The sequence below is a fragment of the Oncorhynchus keta genome, chromosome 36 (assembly GCF_023373465.1).
Source record: "Oncorhynchus keta strain PuntledgeMale-10-30-2019 chromosome 36, Oket_V2, whole genome shotgun sequence".
Taxonomy (NCBI): Eukaryota; Metazoa; Chordata; class Actinopteri; order Salmoniformes; family Salmonidae; genus Oncorhynchus; species Oncorhynchus keta.
In genome coordinates, this window is record NC_068456.1 from 9,022,421 (window position 1) to 9,044,569 (window position 22,149).

The 22,149-nt window shown below is 43.5% G+C and overlaps 1 protein-coding gene across 2 annotated transcripts; it reads right to left on the minus strand.

Annotated features, from left to right (window-relative positions):
* Positions 1 to 16,522: 16,522 nt before the first annotated feature.
* LOC127916497 (uncharacterized) lies at positions 16,523 to 22,149 on the minus strand. Of its 2 annotated transcripts, none has more exons than XM_052498417.1 (4): positions 21,751 to 22,149; positions 21,391 to 21,651; positions 21,183 to 21,284; positions 16,523 to 21,058 (listed from the first exon to the last, which is right to left on the minus strand). In XM_052498417.1, exon 4 carries the CDS (start codon positions 20,617 to 20,619, stop codon positions 18,601 to 18,603), a length of 2,019 nt encoding a protein of 672 aa, XP_052354377.1. In that variant the 5' UTR covers positions 20,620 to 21,058; positions 21,183 to 21,284; positions 21,391 to 21,651; positions 21,751 to 22,149; the 3' UTR covers positions 16,523 to 18,600. Both variants share the same exon structure in this region, with proteins under 2 accessions (XP_052354377.1, XP_052354378.1).

Genomic DNA, 22,149 nt, shown 5'->3' on the forward strand with positions numbered 1-22,149 from the left:
TAGTAGTGTAGTAGTAGTGTGATAGTAGGAGTAGTAGTAGTGTAGTAGTAGTGGTGGAATAGCAGTGTAGTAGTAGTGTGATAGAAGTGTGATAGGGGTGTGATAGTGGTGTAGTAGTAGTGTAGTAGTAGCAGTAGTAGTAGTAGTAGTAGTAGTGTGATAGTAGTGTAGTAGTGGTGTGATAATGGTGTGATAGTAGTGTAGTAGTAGTAGTAGTGTGATAGTAGGAGTAGTAGTAGTGTAGTAGTAGTGGTGGAATATCAGTGTAGTAGTAGTGTGATAGTGGTGTGATAGTGGTGTAGAAGTAGTATAGTAGTAGCAGTAGTAGTAGTAGTAGTAGTAGTAGTAGTGTGATAGTAGTGTAGTAGTGGTGTGATAGTAGTGTAGTAGTAGTAGTAGTGTGATAGTAATAGTAGTAGTAGTAGTAGTGGTATGATGGTTGTGTAGTAGTAGTGCGATATTAGTGGTGGTAGTAGTGGTATGATAGCAGTGTAGTAGTGGTGTAGTAGTGATATGATATTAGTGTTATAATGTGGTGGTAGTAGTAGTTGTGTGATAGTAGTGTAGTAGTAGTGTGATAGTAATGGTGTGATAGTAGTGTAGTAGTAGTAGTAGTGTGAAAGTAGTAGTAGTGGTGTGATAGTAGTGTAGTACAAGTAGTATTGTGATAGTAGTGTAGTAGTGGTGTTTTGATAGTAGTGTAGTAGTAGTAGTAGTGTGATAGTAGTGGTGTGATAGTCGTGTAGTAGTAGTGTGATAGTAGTAGTAGTGTAGTAGTAGTGTGATAGTAGTGTGATAGTGGTGTGATAGTAGTCTAGTAGTTATGTAATATTATTATTATTATTATTAGTAGTAGTAGTAGTAGTATTAGTAGTAGTAGTGTGATAGTGGTGTGATAGTAGTGTAGTAGTAGTGTAGTTGTAACAGTAGTAGTAGTAGTAGTAGTAGTAGTAGTAGTAGTAGTAGTAGTAGTAGTACTAGTAGTAGTAGAAGTGTGTCAGGTTGACATGTCAGGAGCAACATCTCAACTTCTCTGAGAGATAGAGGGGGGGTGAGAGTATTTGTTTGTGCTATCAAATCAAATCAAATTTATTTATATAGCCCTTCGTACATCAGCTGATATCTCAAAGTGCTGTACAGAAACCCAGCCTAAAACCCCAAACAGCAAACAATGCAGGTGTAAAAGCACTATATCTGTATATCTGTGTGCGTGTGGTTTTGTATTAATTGATCATGTGATCATAAATGTTGACACTGTATATAACATTAGTTTTATGATATGGAAATATGACGTGCACATTTGGACTCACAAATCCTCAATGACTCATCTTTTCAAATACATAGAGTCCTCTTAATTTACAGCATTTTCCTTTCTCAGACAACAAAACGTGCAAAAGTTGCCCAATTAGCGGGAGGGGTGGGGGCAATTTGTTGTCACGTGAGGTGCTCAAGTTCAGAACAGCTGTCAGTCAAAACCCATCCAGCGCTGTGAAGCTGTGAAGATTTATTGGTATGGAAAACACATGTTTACAATGCCAAACAAATGGAATAGATAATAAATAAATGGGAAATAAACAAGGGAAACATTAGTGGACGTTACATTCGCATATGTTTTAAAAGAATATAGACATTTCAAATGTTTTACTATTGGCTATGTACAGTGTTGTAACAAAGTGCAAGTAGTTCTCTCCCCCTCCTCTCTCTCTTCGCTTCTTAGCATCAACACCAGGACTTTACAGTTTTCTTTATTGCTTTGGTGCTATTTTCACAAGTATGTGGTAAGTTTTCTAAACTCTTAGTACAACACTCCAAACTGGTAACACTTGTTACACAGTCTTATATTGAAAACTTTTTTATTGTTCATTCGTTTTGTTTGGAGACATCTTTCACCACACATCCATTGATTCAAAATATACGTTTATTGTGCAATACCATGACAACTCACCAAAACACAACATAATGAGTAGTACCGTAAATGACAGTACATTACCCTATTTTCACATTAGGCTATACACTTGCACTACCCATTAAATATCACCCATCAAAAATGTAAAATTCCATCCCATGTGCAAATAAAGGTGTTGTCACGCCCTGGTCTTAGTATTTTGTGTTTTCTTTATTATTTTGGTCAGGCCAGGGTGTGACATGGGTTATTTATGTGGTGTGTTTTGTCTAGGGTTTTTTGTAGGTAATGGAATTGTGGTTAGTGGGGTTGTCTAGAAAAGTCTATGGTTGCCTGGAGTGGTTCTCAATCAGAGGCAGGTGTTTATCGTTGTCTCTGATTGGGAACCATATTTAGGCAGCCATATTCTTTGAGTGTTTTGTGGGTGATTGTTTCTGTCTGTGTTTGTTTGCACCAGAATAGGCTGTTTAGGATTTTTACGTTTATTGTTTTGTTTGTGTTTATCTTTTATTAAAGATGTAGCGATATAACCACGCTACATTTTGGTCCTCCTCTCATTCACCGGAAGAAAACCTTAACAGGTGTGATAATTTAAGACATCTTTCAAAACCATTGAACCAAAAATATATTCTTCAGATATAATTACAACATAGGTGTACTGTAATCAAATGAAACGAACATAACGTTTAGCGGGCACTAGTTGCATCAAGCCTGTCTTTAACATTTTTGGCCATAGGTTCTCATCAACAGTGCAGTGAATGTCCTCGTTGTTCATGCATCTGTGGAAAAAAAAAACTTTTAGCGTGGCGAATCCAAGCCTTGCATACAGCAGGTCAGAAATGATGTCATTGCATGCCTCATCCATGGCCTGGAGGAGGGTGGCACGCTCATAGGGATGAAACACCTTCCACCTGCATAGAATAGAATCAAACTTTATTGTCCATCCAGGATAGACATTTTTCTTTGGCATCACCTTCCATTAATATATCTAGAATATATAGAATCACATACATTCTCACATCAGACACATTTAAACCAGTCAGTCCATCATGTTGCATACACTAACAACATAGAGGACATGAATACATTCACTCACAAACGACCACTGACCCAACTGCACTGGATAGATAAATACATGTACTGATGCAATTTCCGTTGCACTTAGTAGTCCAACAGCACAGGGAACTAATTAATGTTCTGTCACGGTGCTGACTTTTGCCCAATACCTGCAGCAAAAGCCTCTACCCCGTCCTCTGGCCGGGCAGAGTACTTTAAGATTTGAGTTACTTCGGTGTAACAAGGGCCTTGCCGTGTGGCCCTATCAACCTTCCTATGTATTCGTAATGGCCCTTCGCGTGAGTTGGGGTTGTTCCTTCTTTCACGTTGTCACTTCCTTATTTTCCGGTCTAGTATGAGGCCTTGGATAGATATACTCCTATTTAAATATTCTTAAGCGTTATGGATTCCTATATTTCCTTACCCTCAAGTTATCTTTACCTATGTATATATCAATACCTAATAACAACTCCTATTAGTTATTATGTAAGTCGCTTTGGATAAAAGCGTCAGCTAAATGGCATATATTATTATATTATTATTATTATTATTATGCTCGTCAGCTAGTAGTCACTCAGAAACTAGTATTGGTATATGTTTTGACTCTCTTAAAAATATATTATTGTCCACACAATGAAATATTCTTTAGTGCAATCACTTTAACCTAAAACCAGGGTCACTTTCTGTTCAGTGAGAGTGTCAAAAGCGTTTGCTCTCCAGATCGTTAATCTGGCGGAGTTGTCAAAGTTTCTAGCTTTTATTAAGTCACTCTGTTTTTTGTCTTATACACATCATTACAATTCAATGGTTATACAGTTTCTAAATACAACATTAATGCTCAATCAATCCTTAATATGCCAGATAATATTGCAAAACTTTAAACTTTAAAAACTTCTAACAATATTGACTAAATAGCAAAAATAGTTCAATTACCTTAAATGCTCAGCCCCTTGGTCACTTTCCCGTAATCGGTATTCTCGCAGCTATGGCGCTAGATTCCGAATTCCAGTATTTTAATACCCTTACAACTCTGTGTATGGACTCAATATATTGTAACTGGTACTTTGCTGTTTCCTTGTATTGCCAATCACATCTGTACATGATGTCTCACTGAGTGACTGCCACTTCGTCTGTATTCATGTCACGCCTTGGTCATAGTGTTGTGTGTTTTCGTTATATTATTTGTTCAGGCCAGGGTGTGACATGGGTTTATTGTGTTGTCGTATTGGGGTTTTTGTAGGCATTGGGATTGTGGCTGCCTGAGGCGGTTCTCAATCAGAGTCAGGTGATTTTCGTTGTCTCTGATTGGGAACCATATTTAGGTAGCCGGGGTTTCACTGTGTATTTCGTGGGTGATTGTTCCTGTCTCTGTGTAGTTGTTCACCAGACAGGCTGTATTAGGTTTTCACGTTCCGTTTGTTGTTTTTGTACTTATTAGTTATTTCATGTATCGTCATTTGTTTTATTAAAGACATGAGTAACCACCAAGCTGCATTTCGGTCCGACTCTCTTTCGACAAACGAAAGCCGTTACAGAATCACCCACCCTACACGGACCGAGTGGCGTGGTTACAGGCAACGACAGCAGGAGCAGCGAAGGGAGGACGTTATGGACAGCAGAAGTATGGAGTATACGACGTGGGAAGAAATAGACAGGTGGGCGGTCGACCCAGAGAGAGTGCCGGAGCCCGCCTGGGATTCGCTGGAGCAGTGCGAAGAGGGCTATAGGAGAATGGAGTTGGAGAGAATATCACGACGGCGCAGAGGAAAGCCCGTGAGTCAGCCCCAAAAATGTATTGGGGGGGCTCAGAGGGAGAGTGGCAAAGTCAGGAGTCAGACCTGAGCCAACTCTCCCTGTTAATCGTGAGGAGCAGCGATCAAAGGACTTCTGGACTTGGGAGGAGATATTAGACGGAAAAGGACCCTGGGCTCAGCCTGGAGAATATCGCCGTCCCAAGGAAGAACTGGAGACGGCAAAAGCGGAGAGGCGCTGATATGAGGAGGCAGCACGGCGACGCGGATGGAAGCCTGTGAGTCAGCCCCAAAAATGTATTGGGGGGAGGCTTACAGGGAGTATGGCTATGCCAGGTAGGAGACCTGCGCAAACTCCATGTGCTTACCGGGGGGCTAGAGAGACCGGGCAGGCACCGTGTTATGCTATGGAGCGCACAGTGTTTCCAGTGCGGGTGCATAGCCTGGTGCGGTTCATACCAGCCCTTCGTATTGGCCGGGCTAGAGTGGGCATCGAGCCAGGTAAGGTTGGGCAGGCTCGGTGCTCAAGAGCTCCAGTGCGCCTGCACGGTCCGGTCTATCCAGAGCCACCTCCACACACCAGTCCTCCGGTAGCAGCTCCCCGCACCAGGCTTCCTGTGCGTGTCCTCGATCCAGTATCACCAGTTCCAGCACCACGCACCAGGCCTTCAGTGCGCCTCGCCTGTTCAGCGCTATCAGAGCCTTCCTCCTCTACAGCGCTGCTGGAGTCTCCTGTCTGTTCAGCGCTATCAGAGCCTTTCTCCTCTCCTGCGCTACCAGAAGTCTCCCGTCTGTTCAGCGCTTCTAGAGCCTTCCTCCTCTACAGCGCTGCCGGAGCCTCCTGCCTGTTCGGAGCAGCCTGAGCTGCCAGTCTGCATGAAGCAGCCAGAGCTGTCAGTCTGCAAGGAGCTGTCAGTCTGCAAGGAGCTGCCAGTCTGCAAGGAGCTGTCAGTCTGCAAGGAGCTGTCAGCCTGCATGGAGCAGCCAGAGCTGTCAGTCTGCATGAAGCAGCCAGAGCTGTCAGTCTACATGAAGCAGCCAGAGCTGTCAGTCTACATGAAGCAGCCAGAGCTGTCAAGTCTGCAAGGAGCTGCCAGCCTGCATGGAGCAGTCAGAGCTGTCAGTCTGCAAGGAGCTGCCAGTCTGCAAGGAGCTGTCAGTCTGCAAGGAGCTGTTAGCCTGCATGGAGCAGCCAGAGCTGTCAGTCTGCAAGGAGCTGCCAGTCTGCAAGGTGCTGCCAGCCTGCATGGAGCAGCCAGAGCTGCCAGTCTGCATGAAGCAGCCAGAGCTGCCAGTCTGCAAAGAGCTGTCAGTCTACAAGGAGCTGCCAGTCTGCCAGGATCCACCAGTCTGCCAGGATCCGCCAGAGGTGCCTGTCGGCCAGGATCTGCCAGTCAGCCAAGATCCTACTACCTGCCTGAGCTTCATCTCAGTACTGGGCTTCCTCTCAGTACTGGGCTTCCTCTCAGTACTGGGCTTCCTCTCAGTACTGGGCTTCCTCTCAGTACTGGGCTTCCCCTCAGTACTGGGCTTCCCCTCAGTCCCGAGCTGCCCCTCAGTCCCGAGCTTCCCCTCAGTCCCGAGCTTCCCCTCAGTCCCGAGCTGCCTCAGACCCGAGCTGCCCCTCAGTCCCGAGCTGCCCCTCAGTCACGAGCTGCCCCTCAGTTCAGTGGGGTTCTGGGTGAGGACTATTAGGCCATGGTCGGCGGCGATGGTGGATTATCCCAGGACGCGAAGGGGAGGAACTATGACATTAATGGAGTGGGGTCCACGTCCCGAACCGGAGCCGCCACCATGGACAGACGCCCACCCGGACCCTCCCTATGGTTTTGAGGTGCGTCCGGGAGTCCGCACCTCATGGGGGGGGGGGGGTTATATTATTTGTTCAGGCCAGGGTGTGACATGGGTTTATTGTGTTGTCGTATTGGGGTTTTTGTAGGCATTGGGATTGTGGTTGATTAGGGGTGTGTGTAGTATAGGCTTGGCTGCCTGAGGCGGTTCTCAATCAGAGTCAGGTGATTTTCGTTGTCTCTGATTGGGAACCATATTTAGGTAGCCGGGGTTTCACTGTGTATTTCGTGGGTGATTGTTCCTGTCTCTGTGTAGTAGTTCACCAGACAGGCTGTATTAGGTTTTCACGTTCCGTTTGTTGTTTTTGTATTTGTTATTTCATGTATCGTCATTTGTTTCATTAAAGACATGAGTAACCACCAAGCTGCAATTCGGTCCGACTCTCTTTCGACAAACGCACGCCGTTACAATTCAAGAGGCGTTTAGACCTCTGTGTTTCGTAGACTCAGTCTCGGGGTCACTAAATTCAACCAAGTATATTCAGATAGTGATCCAATAAGTACTTAGGCAAAATAATCCAGTTCTCTAATATTGGTATAGTCTAACAAAGAGAGTATAGTGCAATAGTAAATTTACCTGTGATGATTCTCCATATGAAGTCTGTCTCATATGTTAACGAGGATCATACTGTCTTATGATCTCTGTTCTCTTTATATACCTTTTTACATGGGAAGTTCCCACTGGTGCTGTAGACCTACATAACCTTAGGTCTGTGTGTTAAACGGAAGCTTCCTATTATTACTATTTAAGGTCATGCACTACTGACTCTCACATTGCTGCTTCTGTGTTACTGTTGGCTGATTCGACTCAATCATACCAGCTGAGAGAGTAATAGGATACGGCATGTGTCAAAATGATTGATTGCTGACCTTATGGCCTGATGACGTGTACATGTCTGAATATGCCCCCCCCCCCCTGTTCCTGTGTTCACGTGTTAGAGGGTGTGTGTTATTTTGTAGCTTTATGTTATGCTTTGAAGTAGGCCTGTTGTTTGATGTCTAGGGGGGTTGGTTGAACTGGGGAGGGTGGTGTTTGAGTGTTTGAACTTTTGGGGCCCGTACATGTCCCCCCACCCCCCAGTTTTATCTCCCTTATGGTTGTTATCTATGAAGCAGGAATGTCCAGGCTTGTGTATCTGGGGCCTAGGCTTTATAGATGTCCAGAACAAGCCATTTTTTAAGATCTGAATATTAAACATCTAAAATATGTCTACAAGGGGAATTCTCGGAGTGCTCTGTAGCTCATGTCACGAACCCAACGCCAAAAGCTTGGAGGATATTTTGGTAGAGGCTCCCGAATGTTTTAACGGATTTCTGTGTACAAGCGAGGGCCATATTTCGTACATATTCAACCCGGAGGAATCTACGGTTAAGATATTCACAGACAGCGTGTCCCAACCCTTTTATCGTGCAGAACCTGAGCCTTTTTCTCCAGCGCTAAGGATGCGAGAATGGCTTAAAATAAGGCTAGCTTTGTGTCAAATGGAACGAGCCCTGAGTGCTTCAAGGCTGCCAGGATATGCGTTGGAAGAACAAGTCTGTGGACGCCAGGATCTAATGGCTCTGAGAGTCACTTCCATGGGGTATACCCCGGACTACCCCCCTACGTCATGATGACGCGTGCATGTTTAAATATGTGCCCCCGCCCCCCCCCCCCTGTTCGTGTGGTCATGTGTTAGAGGGTGTTTGTTATTTTATATCTATATGTTATGCTTTGAAGTAGGGTTGTTGTTTGATGAGTAGGGGGGGCTGGTTGAACTGGGGAGGGTGTTGTTTGAGTGTTTTAACTTTTGGGACCATGGCCCCCATCTTTATCGCCCTTATGTTTGTTATCTGATGAAGCAGGAATGTCTGGGGCTATAGCGCTGGGGCCTGCCTCAGCATTATAAATGTCCAGAACAAGGCTTGCGAACCCAGAACCGTAAACCCTATTTTTTAAACATGGATTTTGCGATCAGTGGCAAAGCTGTGATGACTGTAGCCTCGGAGGCAGGACCGCGTCTGAAACATCGAGAAAGGGCAAAGTATACAGCCGCAATATACGATGCCCCCAAAAAGCGGTTTCTAAACGTGTATAGAACCCAGATACCGCCCGCAACGGCGCTGAAAGATGAAGTGTTGATGTCTAACGGACAGCAATGGGGGTATCTGTTTGATTACTTGGCCTGTAGCGTGAAACTCTATACGTTAGCCGAAGGAGAAGAATATACCGACCAGAAATTAGGCGTGACTTATGATGTTGAAGACTGGACGGTTTTTCGACAGGTTTTGTGTCCCGAACTGAGCCGTATCACCAAGGGTTACAGCTTGTTCACAGGCTACGAGACCCATTGGGAAGGTACCCCGGACACCTCAGGAAGAGTATTTCACAGAGTTAAATTACAACGTAAAAACGGACTCCCTTGCGGTTGCGTGGAATTTTACGTCAGCACCGCGGAAATCCGAAACCAAAACATCAGGGATGGCGGTTCGGACGGGGATTTCCGGCTTCGAATGCTTATACCCTTTAAAAGCTGGCCTTTAATGGAATTGAAAATGTTGGAGCTGTTGGACACTCTGTTTGTACAGAGCCAAAAGTGCCAGAGCATTGTACGGATAAAGAAGTGCATAATATATACGAATCCTGAGGATTACGACTCAAAGCAACCCCAAGAAGATACAACATCAGGAGAGGCAGCCCCCAAAGAAAGCGAGGTAAGCGGTGTTGTTAACCCCGCCCAGATACCCCGAGGGTTGGTTCAAGAATAAAAAGGCTGGTTCTTAATTAAAACCTACAGTTCTTAACCTACGCATTGACCATGGATATTCCTAACGCATACCCGAACTCCGAAACGGCCTGGGCTCCCGACACTAAGGATTGTATGCCTCGCAGCCCTCCATTCTACTCCCCCCTGGCAAGACCCTCGACACCCCCTACCTGTACACAACCTGAGGACGTGTTTGATGGGGTGGTCAGTACTATTTTTGACACAATCAAGGCCTAAGTAGCCACGCTTTTAGACGTGGTGATTGGAGAATATATACGAGAAAAATGCATCGGTTGTGAGATTAATCACCCCAGCCAGCGAAGGCACCCCTGCCTATACGATCCCCCAAGATACTACTTCTTCAACAATTTTGAGGCGCTGGTGAAAAGACTTTGGTCCCGCCGGTTTATACCATCGCTGGTCAGAGCCCTGGAGGCTATGGGCCTTGTGCCGTCTATCCCCAGAGTTTACGGGGTAACCGAAGCATTCCTACACGAGCTAAAGGAGGCAATTCACATACACGAGAAACTCAAAGAAATCCGACACACCCTGGTGGAGGATAACAAATACAGGGAGGCTGTGGTGTCGGATGTGATGACTTTCTGGCTCAATAAACCCCAAGAGCCCGAGTGACATTTTTGTTATTTAGATGTAGAGCAATGGGTAACTATATGTATACGATGTTAGATAGAATAAATACATTTTTTCTTTTGAGAGAACTTACAAGTGTTATGCATCAAATAATTGAGAATAAAGTGAACAATGTCTCGTTCTACAAAACCCCCAATTCCGGGGCTAATGTAGAGCGTGTTTTGAAAATGGACCAAATCATGAATCATGTACGCCATGCTGGCGAGGTTCTACAATGGACACAAATGGTAACCCGGCTTGGTGGTGATTCTTAAGAACTAGAAACAACCTTGTCTAAGATTTTACTTTATGTGTTTGAAACACCTTTTAATTGTACCATGTATCATATTTGTTGTTTATATACTTTTATAGCGGATGTGTCTGTTGTAAAAATTCAGCGAAACAAACCTGTTAATCTAAGCCAAATATACAAGGTTTTACATGATTCGATCATAGAGAAAGGGGGGGGCATGTATCCTGCAACGAATTAGGGATTGTCTGTATACGTAATACCTAATGTTTTCATGAAAATAAAAATCCCAAAAATGAAAATGAAATGTTGTTGTTATTTGAAAGTGGCTCATTAACATTATTGTACCTCAGAGAGGCAAGAAGGATGGCAGAGCAGATTTTGAAAAACATTTATTATAATCCCTCTAACCCGGGGTCTTATGGTGGTAAGGAGCGTTTACAGCACGCTTTAGCCGAAGAAACAGGTCACAGGTTAAGTGATGCTAAAGTCACTGAGTGGCTATCCGAACAAGATGCGCACACTCTACATAAACCCGTGAGAAAACATTTTCCTAGAAATAGAGTTTTTTCTACACACCCATTGTCCCAATTTCAGGCGGATCTATGTGACATGCAGGCCCTTGCAGATAAAAATGAAGGAAACCGCTACATGCTAACGGTCATAGATATTTTCTCTAAAATAGCTTTTGTCCGGGTCTTAAAGAATAAGAGCGGCGCTGAGGTGACCAGGGCATTTGCCTCTATCTTGAAGGAAGGAGGCGCCCCCAAGAAAGTGCAGACCGATGGCGGAAAATAATTTTTTAATAAGACCTTTCAGAAACTAATGAAAAAGCACAATATAGTACATTTTGCTACAGGATCGGATTTGAAAGCTTCTGTGGTTGAACGCTTTAACAGGACTCTGAAGGAGAGGGTGTGGCGCTATTTTACAGCGCACAACACGCATAGATATAGTTCAAGATTTAGTAATTGCGTATAACAATAGTTATCATAAAAGTATAAGGATGAAACCCTCCGAAGTCTCTTCGGAAAACTCTTTTCAAGTCTTTAAAAATCTGTATGGTTTGCTCCCTCTTCGCCGTAAGAAAAAAATACATTTTAAATGTATTGTGGGGGACTTGGTTCGTATATCCAAGTTGAGGGGTGTTTTCGATAAAAAATACGTGCAAGGATACAGTGATGAGCTTTTCACGGTTACAGAATGTCTGCCGCGCATACCCCCGGTCTACATATTAAAAGATTATGACGGGGAACTTATAACGGGATCTTTTTATGAGCAGGAATTACAGAAGGTAACGGTTGGTAAAGACAAGGTGTTTCACGTAGAGGAGATTCTAGATCAAAAGAGAGAGAAAGGTCAAAAATGGGTGCTGGTCCGCTGGAAAAACTGGCCGCTAAAATTCAACAGCTGGGTATTAGAGAAGGATGTAGTGGAGGCATCAGGGGTTAATTTAAACCCCCATGCATGATAAAATACATCCTCATTCGGTTGTACACCGGAGGGCATAATGGAACACAGCGGCTTCTACCTGACTCTCCCCAGTAATGCGTCCGCACACATATATCGTAATAATCAGAGTTCTAATTATACAACCAATTTTCCAAAGCCTATAGAGTTATCAGAGGCCTGGGAAGTAGGGCTCAGCGAGATTACATACCCCCATAGCTGGTATAATATCAAAGATAAGGACCGGGAATTTTATTTCAAAAAGTTAACGGAACCTGCTAAATTTATTAAGGTTAAAAAAGGGTTCTATAGAACCGTCGAAAGGCTCGTCGAAAGGCTGAACGGCTATCGCAGAACAGTATGGAAATATTCCTGATGTACAACCCTATACATAAAAGGGTACAAATCTCAGGAGATGCTTCCGGGGGGATAAAGACCAGTGGTAATTTAGCCTACATGTTAGGGATGGGGCCCAATAAATGGACGTATGTGAGAGTTAAATTATTCCCATTCCCCGCGGATATACATGCAGGATTTTACAACATATTTGTGTATACCGACATCATATCCTATCAAAGGGTCGGAGACAGCTGTGTGCCACTCCTGAGAACGGTTCATATAGATGGAAAGGATGGGGACATCGTCACTGTCACCTACGACAAGCCACACTACGTACCTGTAAGCAAGAAATATATTGAAAACATTCTTGTTGAGCTTAAAACGGATCAGAACGAAAACATTGAATTTACTTATGGTAAAACGATTGTAAAACTCCACTTTAGACCCACCAAAACCTCTCTACATATATAATATTAGTATTATATATTTTATATACATAATACATCTAAATTAAAATTATGGAACACCGACATCTCGACCCTAACCGGTATGTCACATACTATGTGGATCAAGTGGGTAATGGGTTACCAGGATATTATGGATCGCCCACCATGTATGGTTCGGGGATCGGAGGGATATTTCGTAACCTCTTTAGGATGGTTTTACCGTTTATGAAGAGAGGCTTCAGCATAGCCAAACCGCATTTAAAATCAGCAGAAAAAAATATAGTAAGTGAGGTTGTCGCCAATGCGATAACCAGAAGGGCGTCACCAGATGTCGAGAGTCAAGAAGGCTCAGGGTTGATGATGTTGTCTCGAAGACCGAAAAAGAGACCGCCCGGTATAAGGCGAAGACTTGCGCCTAAAAAACGGAGGTTAACGGTTAAAAGAAACTCAGTTAGTCAAAGACGGGGTAAAGTGAGGGAGGTCTGGACCAAAAACGGTAAAAAGAATACTCGGAAGTATTTTCTAAAAGAACAAGCACCATGGCTCTTTTACACCGCATGTCCTCTGAAGCTATAAAAACAGAGCTCGATCTTTTCACGGCCCCCTTAACCCAACATTCAGTAGAGAGGTCCAGTTATGTGGAGATAGCCCCACTCTCTGCCATTACAGACAACGGCCCCATAGAGTTTTTCATACCAGGCCACGGTGACAACTATCTGGACCTCAACAACACCTTGGTGCATTTGCGTCTAAAAGTAACCAAAAGAGATGGTACTGATATTGCAAACGATGCCAAAGTGAGTCTCATTAATTACCCAGTGGCCACCATCTTCTCCCAAGTGGATGTGACTTTGGGGGAACGGCTAATCAGTCAAAGCAGTGCCACATATCCCTACCGTGCCATCATGGAATGCTTACTCAACTACTCTGAAGACACTCTCAAGACCCAATTCAGCGCAGGGCTTTTTAGCAAGGATACTGCAGGAGGCTCTATGGAATCGACAGACCCATCCACAGGTGCAAATAAAGGCCTGGCCGCCCGGGCTCGCTACTGTGCAGAATCTCGAGAGTTTCATCTGCTAGGCCCTATACACTCTGACATTTTCTTTCAAGAACGTTTACTCTTAAATGCGGTTGATTTAAGACTAAAATTAACCAGGGCCAAGGATGAGTTTTGCCTAATGTCTGCAACGGATGGGGACTTTAGCTTAAAAGTGTTGGGGGCCACGCTTTTTATTAAAAAAGTATCGGTATCTCCGGCAGTTCGTCTGGGTCACTCACAGGCTTTGCTGAAAGGAAATGCCCTTTACCCTCTCCAAAGAATTACCATGAAAACCTTTAGCATACCTGTGGGCAGCAGAATCTGCAGTCAAGAAAACCTATTTCTAGGCCCTTTACCGCGATACGTAGTTATAGGTTTGGTTGATCACGCCTCCAATACGGGCAGCTTAAATAAAAAACCCTTTAATTTTCAACACTTCAATGCAGAGTATGTCGCTCTGTGTCAGGACGGACGTCAGGTCCCTGCTAAGGCTTTCCAACCGCAATTTAATAACAACATATCTGTGAGAGAATTTTACAATCTATTCCTGGCTACCGGGAGGCATCTAAAAGATCTCTCTTTACCTATTGACAGAAATGATTTTGCCGAGGGTTACACAATGTATGCTTTCAATTTATCCCCAGATGATGACACCTCAGGAAATCTTTCTGTGGTGTCCCAAGGTAACCTCAGGCTGGAAATGCGTTTCCGTACACCTTTAGCCTGTGCCGTTAGCATGATTGTTTATGCCTGCTCTGATTCAATCTTGGAGGTGAATAGCCGAAGACAGGTTTTAGTAGATTATTATTAAGGATCGTTGAGCAAAAGACATGAATACCCAAGAGTTGGAAGGGCTGATGAGCCGACTGATTGGAAAACAATTTTGCGGAGTGTTGGCTTGTGATGAATTACCTATGGAGAAATGGAAGGTGCGGCCTGCAATGTTTATTGTCAATACCCATCCTAAAAACATGCCGGGTGAACATTGGCTAGCTGTGACCTTAGAAGAGGAAGGAGGAAGAAAAATCTCAACTTTTTTTGATTCCTATGGTTTTCCCCCCGGTTTTTCACATTTCCCCAAATCTATTAAAGAATTTCTGACCAAAAATGGCTCAAAGATATACTACAATATCAAACAGGTGCAAGATACCCTTTCAACGACATGCGGTCAACACTGTGTATTCTACCTATGCCAAAGAGCCCGGGGAGTTTCTTTTGAAGATGTTATGTCTCTTTATAAGGATGATTTAAGAAGTAATGATAAAGTTGTAGCTTGTTTTGTTAGAAAATATCAAAAGTGTTCAAATGTGTATCCTCTAAGAACGTGTAATCAAAGCGTATGCTCACGCCAAATGTTTCAAGAATGCCACAAATGTTAAATTGCTTATTTTTCAAATAAAATTTATTGAATTTAATCATAGTCATTCAAAAGTCATTCAAAAGGCTAACCACCCAGAGAGATCGGGATTAGGGAAAGGTCCAGAGGCGTTCAGGGGGGTAAATGGGTTATCGTCATTCATTTCATTAGGATGCGAGGGTTTTTGGGCATCTTTAGGGGTCCTGTATCTCGGTGACGGTTTGTGTTTTAAAGAGTGAATCTGTTGCCGAATCTTATAGTTGGGTACACCCGAGAGGGGTATGTTGAGGATGGCAAGGGCCTTAAGAAACTGAAGCCACCCTGGAGGTCTTCGGTCATCAGCCACCTTGTGGGCAGATGTGGTACTTTTAAGCAAGTCAAGTATATGTGAACCCTTGACAACAGCCCCCTGAAGGATAAACTCTCCTTTGTCATTCCAAGTAGCTGCCCCATTTGAGTCTTCTAGCTTGTTCATAATGTAGCTAACATTTTTCCTGTTACGTGCCGGAACATGGGTTAACAAGTCATGCATAACTTTATCTTCAACAGGCATTTGATCTTCAGATGGTAAGCCACGCCCCCTTACAGGGGCGTGGCTCTCGCGAGGCTCGTCATCTTTTAAAGGGTCCTGTAGGGAAATAGTTAAATGGCCTGTCTCTCTCTCCCCTTGTTTCACCAAGGACAAATACCTTTGCAAGAGGTTTGTGTATTTTTGGACCTTATCATAGGGGTTCAATCCTTTTTGATTCAAAATATCCTTCATGGCCGTATCCAAATCATTTTCCGCTGTTTGTCTGATATTTTCGGGGGCCCCTGCATTTGTTTTTTTTAAGTCTATCCAACTCTTGTTGTGGCACCAGATACATTTTATTGGCCATCACCCTATGTGTTCAACCACCACGTCGGGCTGCAATAAGGCTGGTGATGAAGGGCACGGCTATACTTAGTAAAGGTAGAATAAAACCGCCAGACTGTTGTACGCTATGTCGTTTCTTTTGAAGACTGACCCTTTTATTGGCAAAGAGCTTGATTGAGGTCTTTTGTCTCTTTAATTTTTTCAATTGTGTCAGGGTGAGTGGAATGCGTCCTTTGAGAAGATTCAAAACAATCTCACATAGGGATAATATGAGATCTGAAGAACAGTGACCCAAGATGGCCTTCCGTTCATTAGATGTAGCCCCAACTAGGCTTCTCAAGAGGGGCAAGTTTCTTTTTAAACGCAGAGACATAGTGGCTACTTTTTTTTAGGAATGTACGCAGCCGGCCACTCCCACGGGAACAGACCGGTTCGTAGCCTCAGGTGTTCTGGAGTATTTGCTTTTAAATCCACGATTAAATAAGAAAATGGCGCTTGGGTTGCGTCCTCGTAGCTCTCCATGAAGTAGGATTTCCTTCCCGGGTACATCTGCTGAGCTAGAGTGTTAATTTGTAGTTTGTCTCTAGGATTTTTGAACAAAACCATGTAATTGGCGTTCAAACTGATGGTGCAGCTATTTTTACCTTGGTGAAATACATTCTGCACCAAGTAAAGCACGGACAGGTTTCTATGATGAGTATATTGGGTAAACGCTCGGGCAATTTCGGGATGTTCGCTACCTGCAAATAGCATATCGTCCAAAACCAACAGATTGTTTTTATGAGGAGGTAAAAGTTCATCATCAGACAGGGTATCAGGTATTCCTTCAACAAACTTGATTTTTATTGTCTTCAACAATTCATCATACAGAGGTTGATAACATGAATAACACCACACAACATTATCAGGCTTTTGAGATAACACATGTTCAGAATTCTCTAAAATACTTTTTACAAAACAAGTTTTACCACTATTCGAAGGCCCTGCGATTAAGGCCGAAAATGGTAGTTGCAACCGGGGGTCAAAACCTTCTACAGCAGTCATTATATCTTAAGCTTTAAGACCCCTGTAGCTTGTAGCATAAGTCAACACCCAAAGGGGTAATGTGGTCCAGTCAGGCAAAAGCAGTCTCTTGTCATAGACAACCCTGAATATTTTAGTAAGTGGGGCCTTCCTCAGATGGAAGCCCTTTATTATACACAACAATCTTTTTGTAGGAGCTCCTAAATCTCAAAGTCACTATTCCTGTCATTTAGGAACCCCCCCTCAAACAAACGTGTGATTGATTCCTAGTTTTTACACGAGGGGTATTTTTTTCATAGTTTTTGAGTCACGCCTGACACACTGCGGCCTGTAGCATAAGTCAGTAGCCATAGGGCAATGTAGTCCCGTCAGGCAAAAGCACTCTCTTGTCATAGACAACCCTGAATCTTTTAATGAGTGGGGCATTCCTCAGATGGAAGCCCTTTTTATCCCTAACAATCTTTTTGTAGGAGCTCAAAATCTCCAAGTCACTATTCCTGTCATTTAGGAACCCCTCGACCAAGCGTGTGATTGATTCCAAGTTTACACGCTGGGCATTTTCATAGTTTTGAGTCACTCCTTTGGCTTTCAATACCACGTGATTCTTTAGCGTTCTAAAAGCATAGCTTTTGGGCCCACAGGATGACCATTCTGTGATATGGTCACCCTCTGCGAGTTCGCTCGTTAAGCCACCCAGATAGTTGCTGAGTGGGGGGCTCCAATCCCCTGGTTTGCTTACATAGACCACAGAGTCTGTGTCGTGGTAAAGTACCCGCCTCTGAAGCTGCTCCATGAGCCTGTACAGTTCAAGTCGGCCATAGGCCGTGGTAAATGCTGCAAGAAACACATTTAGAGAATTCAGCTGTGACCCATACACCTGTCAGTGCTCTTTCTTGATCGGTGTGATCACATGGGGTTTGTTGTATGTTTTCACTGCAGGTGCGACAAAGGGGAAAGAAACGTTTTCCTTGAGGACCCCTGTAAGGCAACACAGGTATAAACAAACCCCTTGGAGGGTAGACTGTTGCTTTGATCAGACCAAAATAGTTTTGAGGTAAGTCAAAATCACGATGAATAATTTCAGGATGACCTATAGGATAGCATGAGGAACTCATTACATGAGGATAAAGGGATGTAAAATCCACATAGCCTATTGTCTCGCCGGGTTGCGCTACATACCTCAATGTCAAAGCATTGGTATGGCCGCCATACAAGGCCTGTCTTGGTTCCAGAGGTTCTGGGATGTCAAAGCTGGAAAGGAATGCTTGAACATGAGGATCAGACTTTTTGAGGGCTGTCCATTCGTGCTCCCACAAAACAACCACTTTTAGACCGTAAGTAGCCTGTAACGAATCAACTTTGTCTTGAAACTCTTGGTACATTTCCCCAAAAGTATTTTGGGTTAGGACACATATGTTCTGGGGCACAAAGCAAGATTTGCAACCATGGAAGAAACAACCGTTGTACTCATACACGGTCTCAACCCCGTCAATCTTGGTGTAGCCATCTACATGGTAAGAGCCAAATGCCTTCTCCCCTCGATTCAAAGCATGTTGAATAAAAATGTCTTTATCCTGGGCCATATACTCTAGCCATTGAATGGACCCACTAGAGTAGGCCTTGAACTGGCGTCGGTAGTTGTCAGGCGAGGGGATAGCTATAGAGGATGTAGGCATATAGTGTGTACGGTATGTTTTCATGCATGCCGATGCAATCGTTGTACAACTCCAAGGGTCAATACCTGCATCTTTGATTACCTCTTCTCTGAATCTGAGGCATCCTTCACGAAGTATAACCACATCATTGTCACAGTATGATTCCATATCTTTATGGAAATCAAAGGTGCCATGTCTTACTGTCTCATACCAAGTCATGAATCTCTCTCGCTCTTTGGGAGACATTTAATCACACCCATACATTTCTGGGCTGGGATATGATCCTATATAGTGTAGATTCTCCTCAGATGTGAAGAAGTGGGGGAACCAGCCTTTCACAGAGTTTTCAAAACCCAAGGCCTCTGGCATTTGAGCCAATCTCATGGGTAAGAAGCTTAAACTGTCAATGTATCTCTGGTTGAAGGCGGGATCTACAAAACACAGGATTTTACTCCCTTGCGCTAGGACCCTGGGCGCTATGCCTTGCTGTATCAAGGGGTTCAGAAGAAGGTAAGAGTCGTAGGCTCTAGCATTGTGCGCTATGAACGTAAAGTTTCGGTACTGTGGTTTTCTAAAATGTTTTAGAAAGAGTAGTGCACAATTGGATCCTTCTGCAGACCACTTTTCCCCCGTGAATGTCATGGTAGATACAAAAATAGGCAAATGATCCCCCGATTGCTGATTTGTCTCAAAATCATAGAACACATATTTCTCTGAATGTTCATCTTCAGCCAAGGGCTGAATATAACACTCGTGTGGCACTTCTTGAACCACTTCAGCATTTCTGCTTTTCAGAGCCCCTTTACAGATTGGACAATGAGGGATTCCACAAACATGTGGTTTAGGGCTATCTATTTTAAGGCTGTAATTGCAATGACATTTTGGGCATTTCTTGTTAATGGCACAAATGCTTACAGATTTACAGGCCTTGGGGTGCCATGTTTCAATTTTGTGTTTATCGTAACAGTAGGTCGAACGACATGTGCGATGGCAATCCTCACATGGTGTCAAGTTTAGGGTCTGCATAGGGCACTCTGCATCCTGACATACCGAACAGTTATAACGGCACGAGTGCCCCCCCTTTCGGTTGTAGCCGGTATGGCAGGATCTACACACATAGGTTGCCCCTAGGAACGCCGTGACGTTTGTAACGGCATAGTAATGTTCGTTTTGCACATAAAAGTACAGAATCTGGGGGTGCGGTTGGGGTGTGTTTTGGAACTTCAAGAGAGCTGCATTAGCTCTACTGTGGTACAAAACCACAATCTTGATATTCAGAAGGTTTTCAAATTTGACAATGTCTGAGAATGCCACGCCTTCATGGATCCCGAGACCCACCGCCGTTTGGATCTCTCTAGCCTTTTGCAATGCCGTCAGATCAGTACATCCGGGGTTAAGTAAATGCGCTAGGCCTATTGCAAAACATAGCTTATTATCGGGATTGTGAACGTTTATGAGGTAGGCCCTTTTATTGCTTATGATTTCTGACTGCATTAGGCTATCAAGCTTCCTTCTCTGCCCACCGCCCCCCTGCGGCTGACGTATTATTTGCACTACAAGCTCTAGGGTCCGATCGGCTATGATGGCTAAATTTGACTGAACAAGGCGTTCTACCAGCGCTGTAAATTGTTCAAGATCTGCTTCGCCATTGGGTAAAATAAGAGATACTGTATTATGCAGGCTATCTCCACATATTTCCAACTGTAAGACATCACGAGGTTCGCCATAATCTCTTGCTGTTTCTAACAGGTCATTCAGAGTGTCCATTATCATCATGTAAAATACAGCATAGTCAAGATTCTGATTCACACATAGGAAATTGAAAAACTGTCGAATCTCTGTATTGTTGAATTTATTCCTGTACACAACCCTGACACATCTATCATGAACATCTGCCGCCAGATTTATTAGACAATTGTCCAATTCCCCAAAAACATCTTGTGGCGTTTCAGACTCTACGGACCTAGGCGTTACGGGTTGTTCTATCGCTGTCGGGGTTGTCGGGGCCGAAATTGTCTGACTCTCGTTCATCCGATTAATTAAGGTTATGAGGGCTTCGGGAAACTGGGATAACATGTTTTCCTCAACCCCCCCTGACTGGTTCATACGATTAATCATTTCTAAGAGTTCGGATGGAATCTGTGTTAATATGCTTTCATCTAACGTTCCTGAATCGTTCATACGTCTTATAATTTCTAGGAGTTCGTCTGGAATCTGGGATAAGAGGCTTTCAACTGTCTCCCCGTGTTGCGTTAGTTCTGCCATTTTTGGATAATTAAGAGTGTTCGTTTTTTTTTCTTTCTGTAATGGTTGGTGTTACATGTATGATTTTAGCGTCTGTATTTGCGTTTTTTAATGGGGTTGCTGTTTAACATGCGTGGAATTGTTCTATGCCAGAATAACATATCGTCTCTGTACTGTCTCTCAATTAAATCCCCCAGTCGTTTGTATAGCAAAACATTCCTCGATTTCAAAGCCCTGGAAAATAATGTGAAAAACCTTTCTTGTTCGGCTGCAGGTACTGAGGCCGTAGAATTGACTGGGTCTATAAGGTTGGCCGCATCAGAGAATAGCTGGTCATCAACATCTGACATGTCATTAAAAACAGGTCTCTCGGGTGTTTCATCCGGAATGCTCGGGGCGCCGGAATCCCCCAGCTCTAGATGTATGTGGTCGTCTGTGCCGTTTTTCGCCGGGGCGGAGTCTGAATGAAAATAATACATACATAATTACGTTATTAGATATAAAAAAAATTATGTTAGCTACATACAAATGTCAAATACCTTTCCGTTATAATAATATATATTAACAATACATAGTTAAAATACCTCGGCTTTTTTGGCGCTTGTTGTGACGAATCGCCGAAACCGGGGGTGTGTGACTTTTTCCCTCTAGCGTTCCAGATTCTGCTGGGCCTGTCTCCGGGCAGTCTGAAAAAAACATTATTTGTCCTTGTTTTAACATAGGCTATCAACAGATCTATAACTAATAAAAAAGGCTGATAACTAATAACAAAACTGTATAATGGTCCCATACCTTGTCCCTGGAGCGCCGGCTCGTGAAGCAGCAAGTTCCCGGCCCAACAGTAGTTTTCGGGTGGGCTTGATTCTGAGCAGTGTACTTGGGCCGCAGTTGTTCGTTGCCTGTTGGGGTCTGGAATATGTCGGGAGGGGGTCGATGTTCCCTGGATTCGCGGTGAGTTTGAAAAATCGCTCGTACAGAACGGTAGAATTGCATCAAAGTCCTGCGTGTCAGATGTCCATAATGCATCCTTTAGCATACCGGGCTGTATGTCGGCTGTAAATACATAAAATAGTTTTTAAAAATAGTACATCCTATTTTTAAAATGTTTATATATAAATATGCTTGGGTATGTGTTTAATTATAAGGACTTACAACGAAAAAAGGCCGTTGGTGATTGTCTGCCAGACTTTTGCTCCTGCGAACCCCCATCATGTTCCAGATCAGGTAAATCGCGTAAAAGCTGCGTAAATGTCGGGGATCCTAGATTCCATTAGACAATGTTAACAGTTATACGCTATATCTACACTTTTTTTTTACCTATATTGGGCTTTTGGCCTGAAATACCCAAATAACTAGGGGTTAATATTCCAATAATATTCAAACAAATCTTAAAATATGTTTTTTTCATTTACTCACATCCAGAAATATCCATTATGCGAGATTCCCTTATTCCGAATATTATTATTATTATTTTAATCTGTCCGTGCAGCTCAATATTCGGGCCTTTATGTTTGCGCTAAAGCAATGCTAACAACGTTATTAAATAGTTCT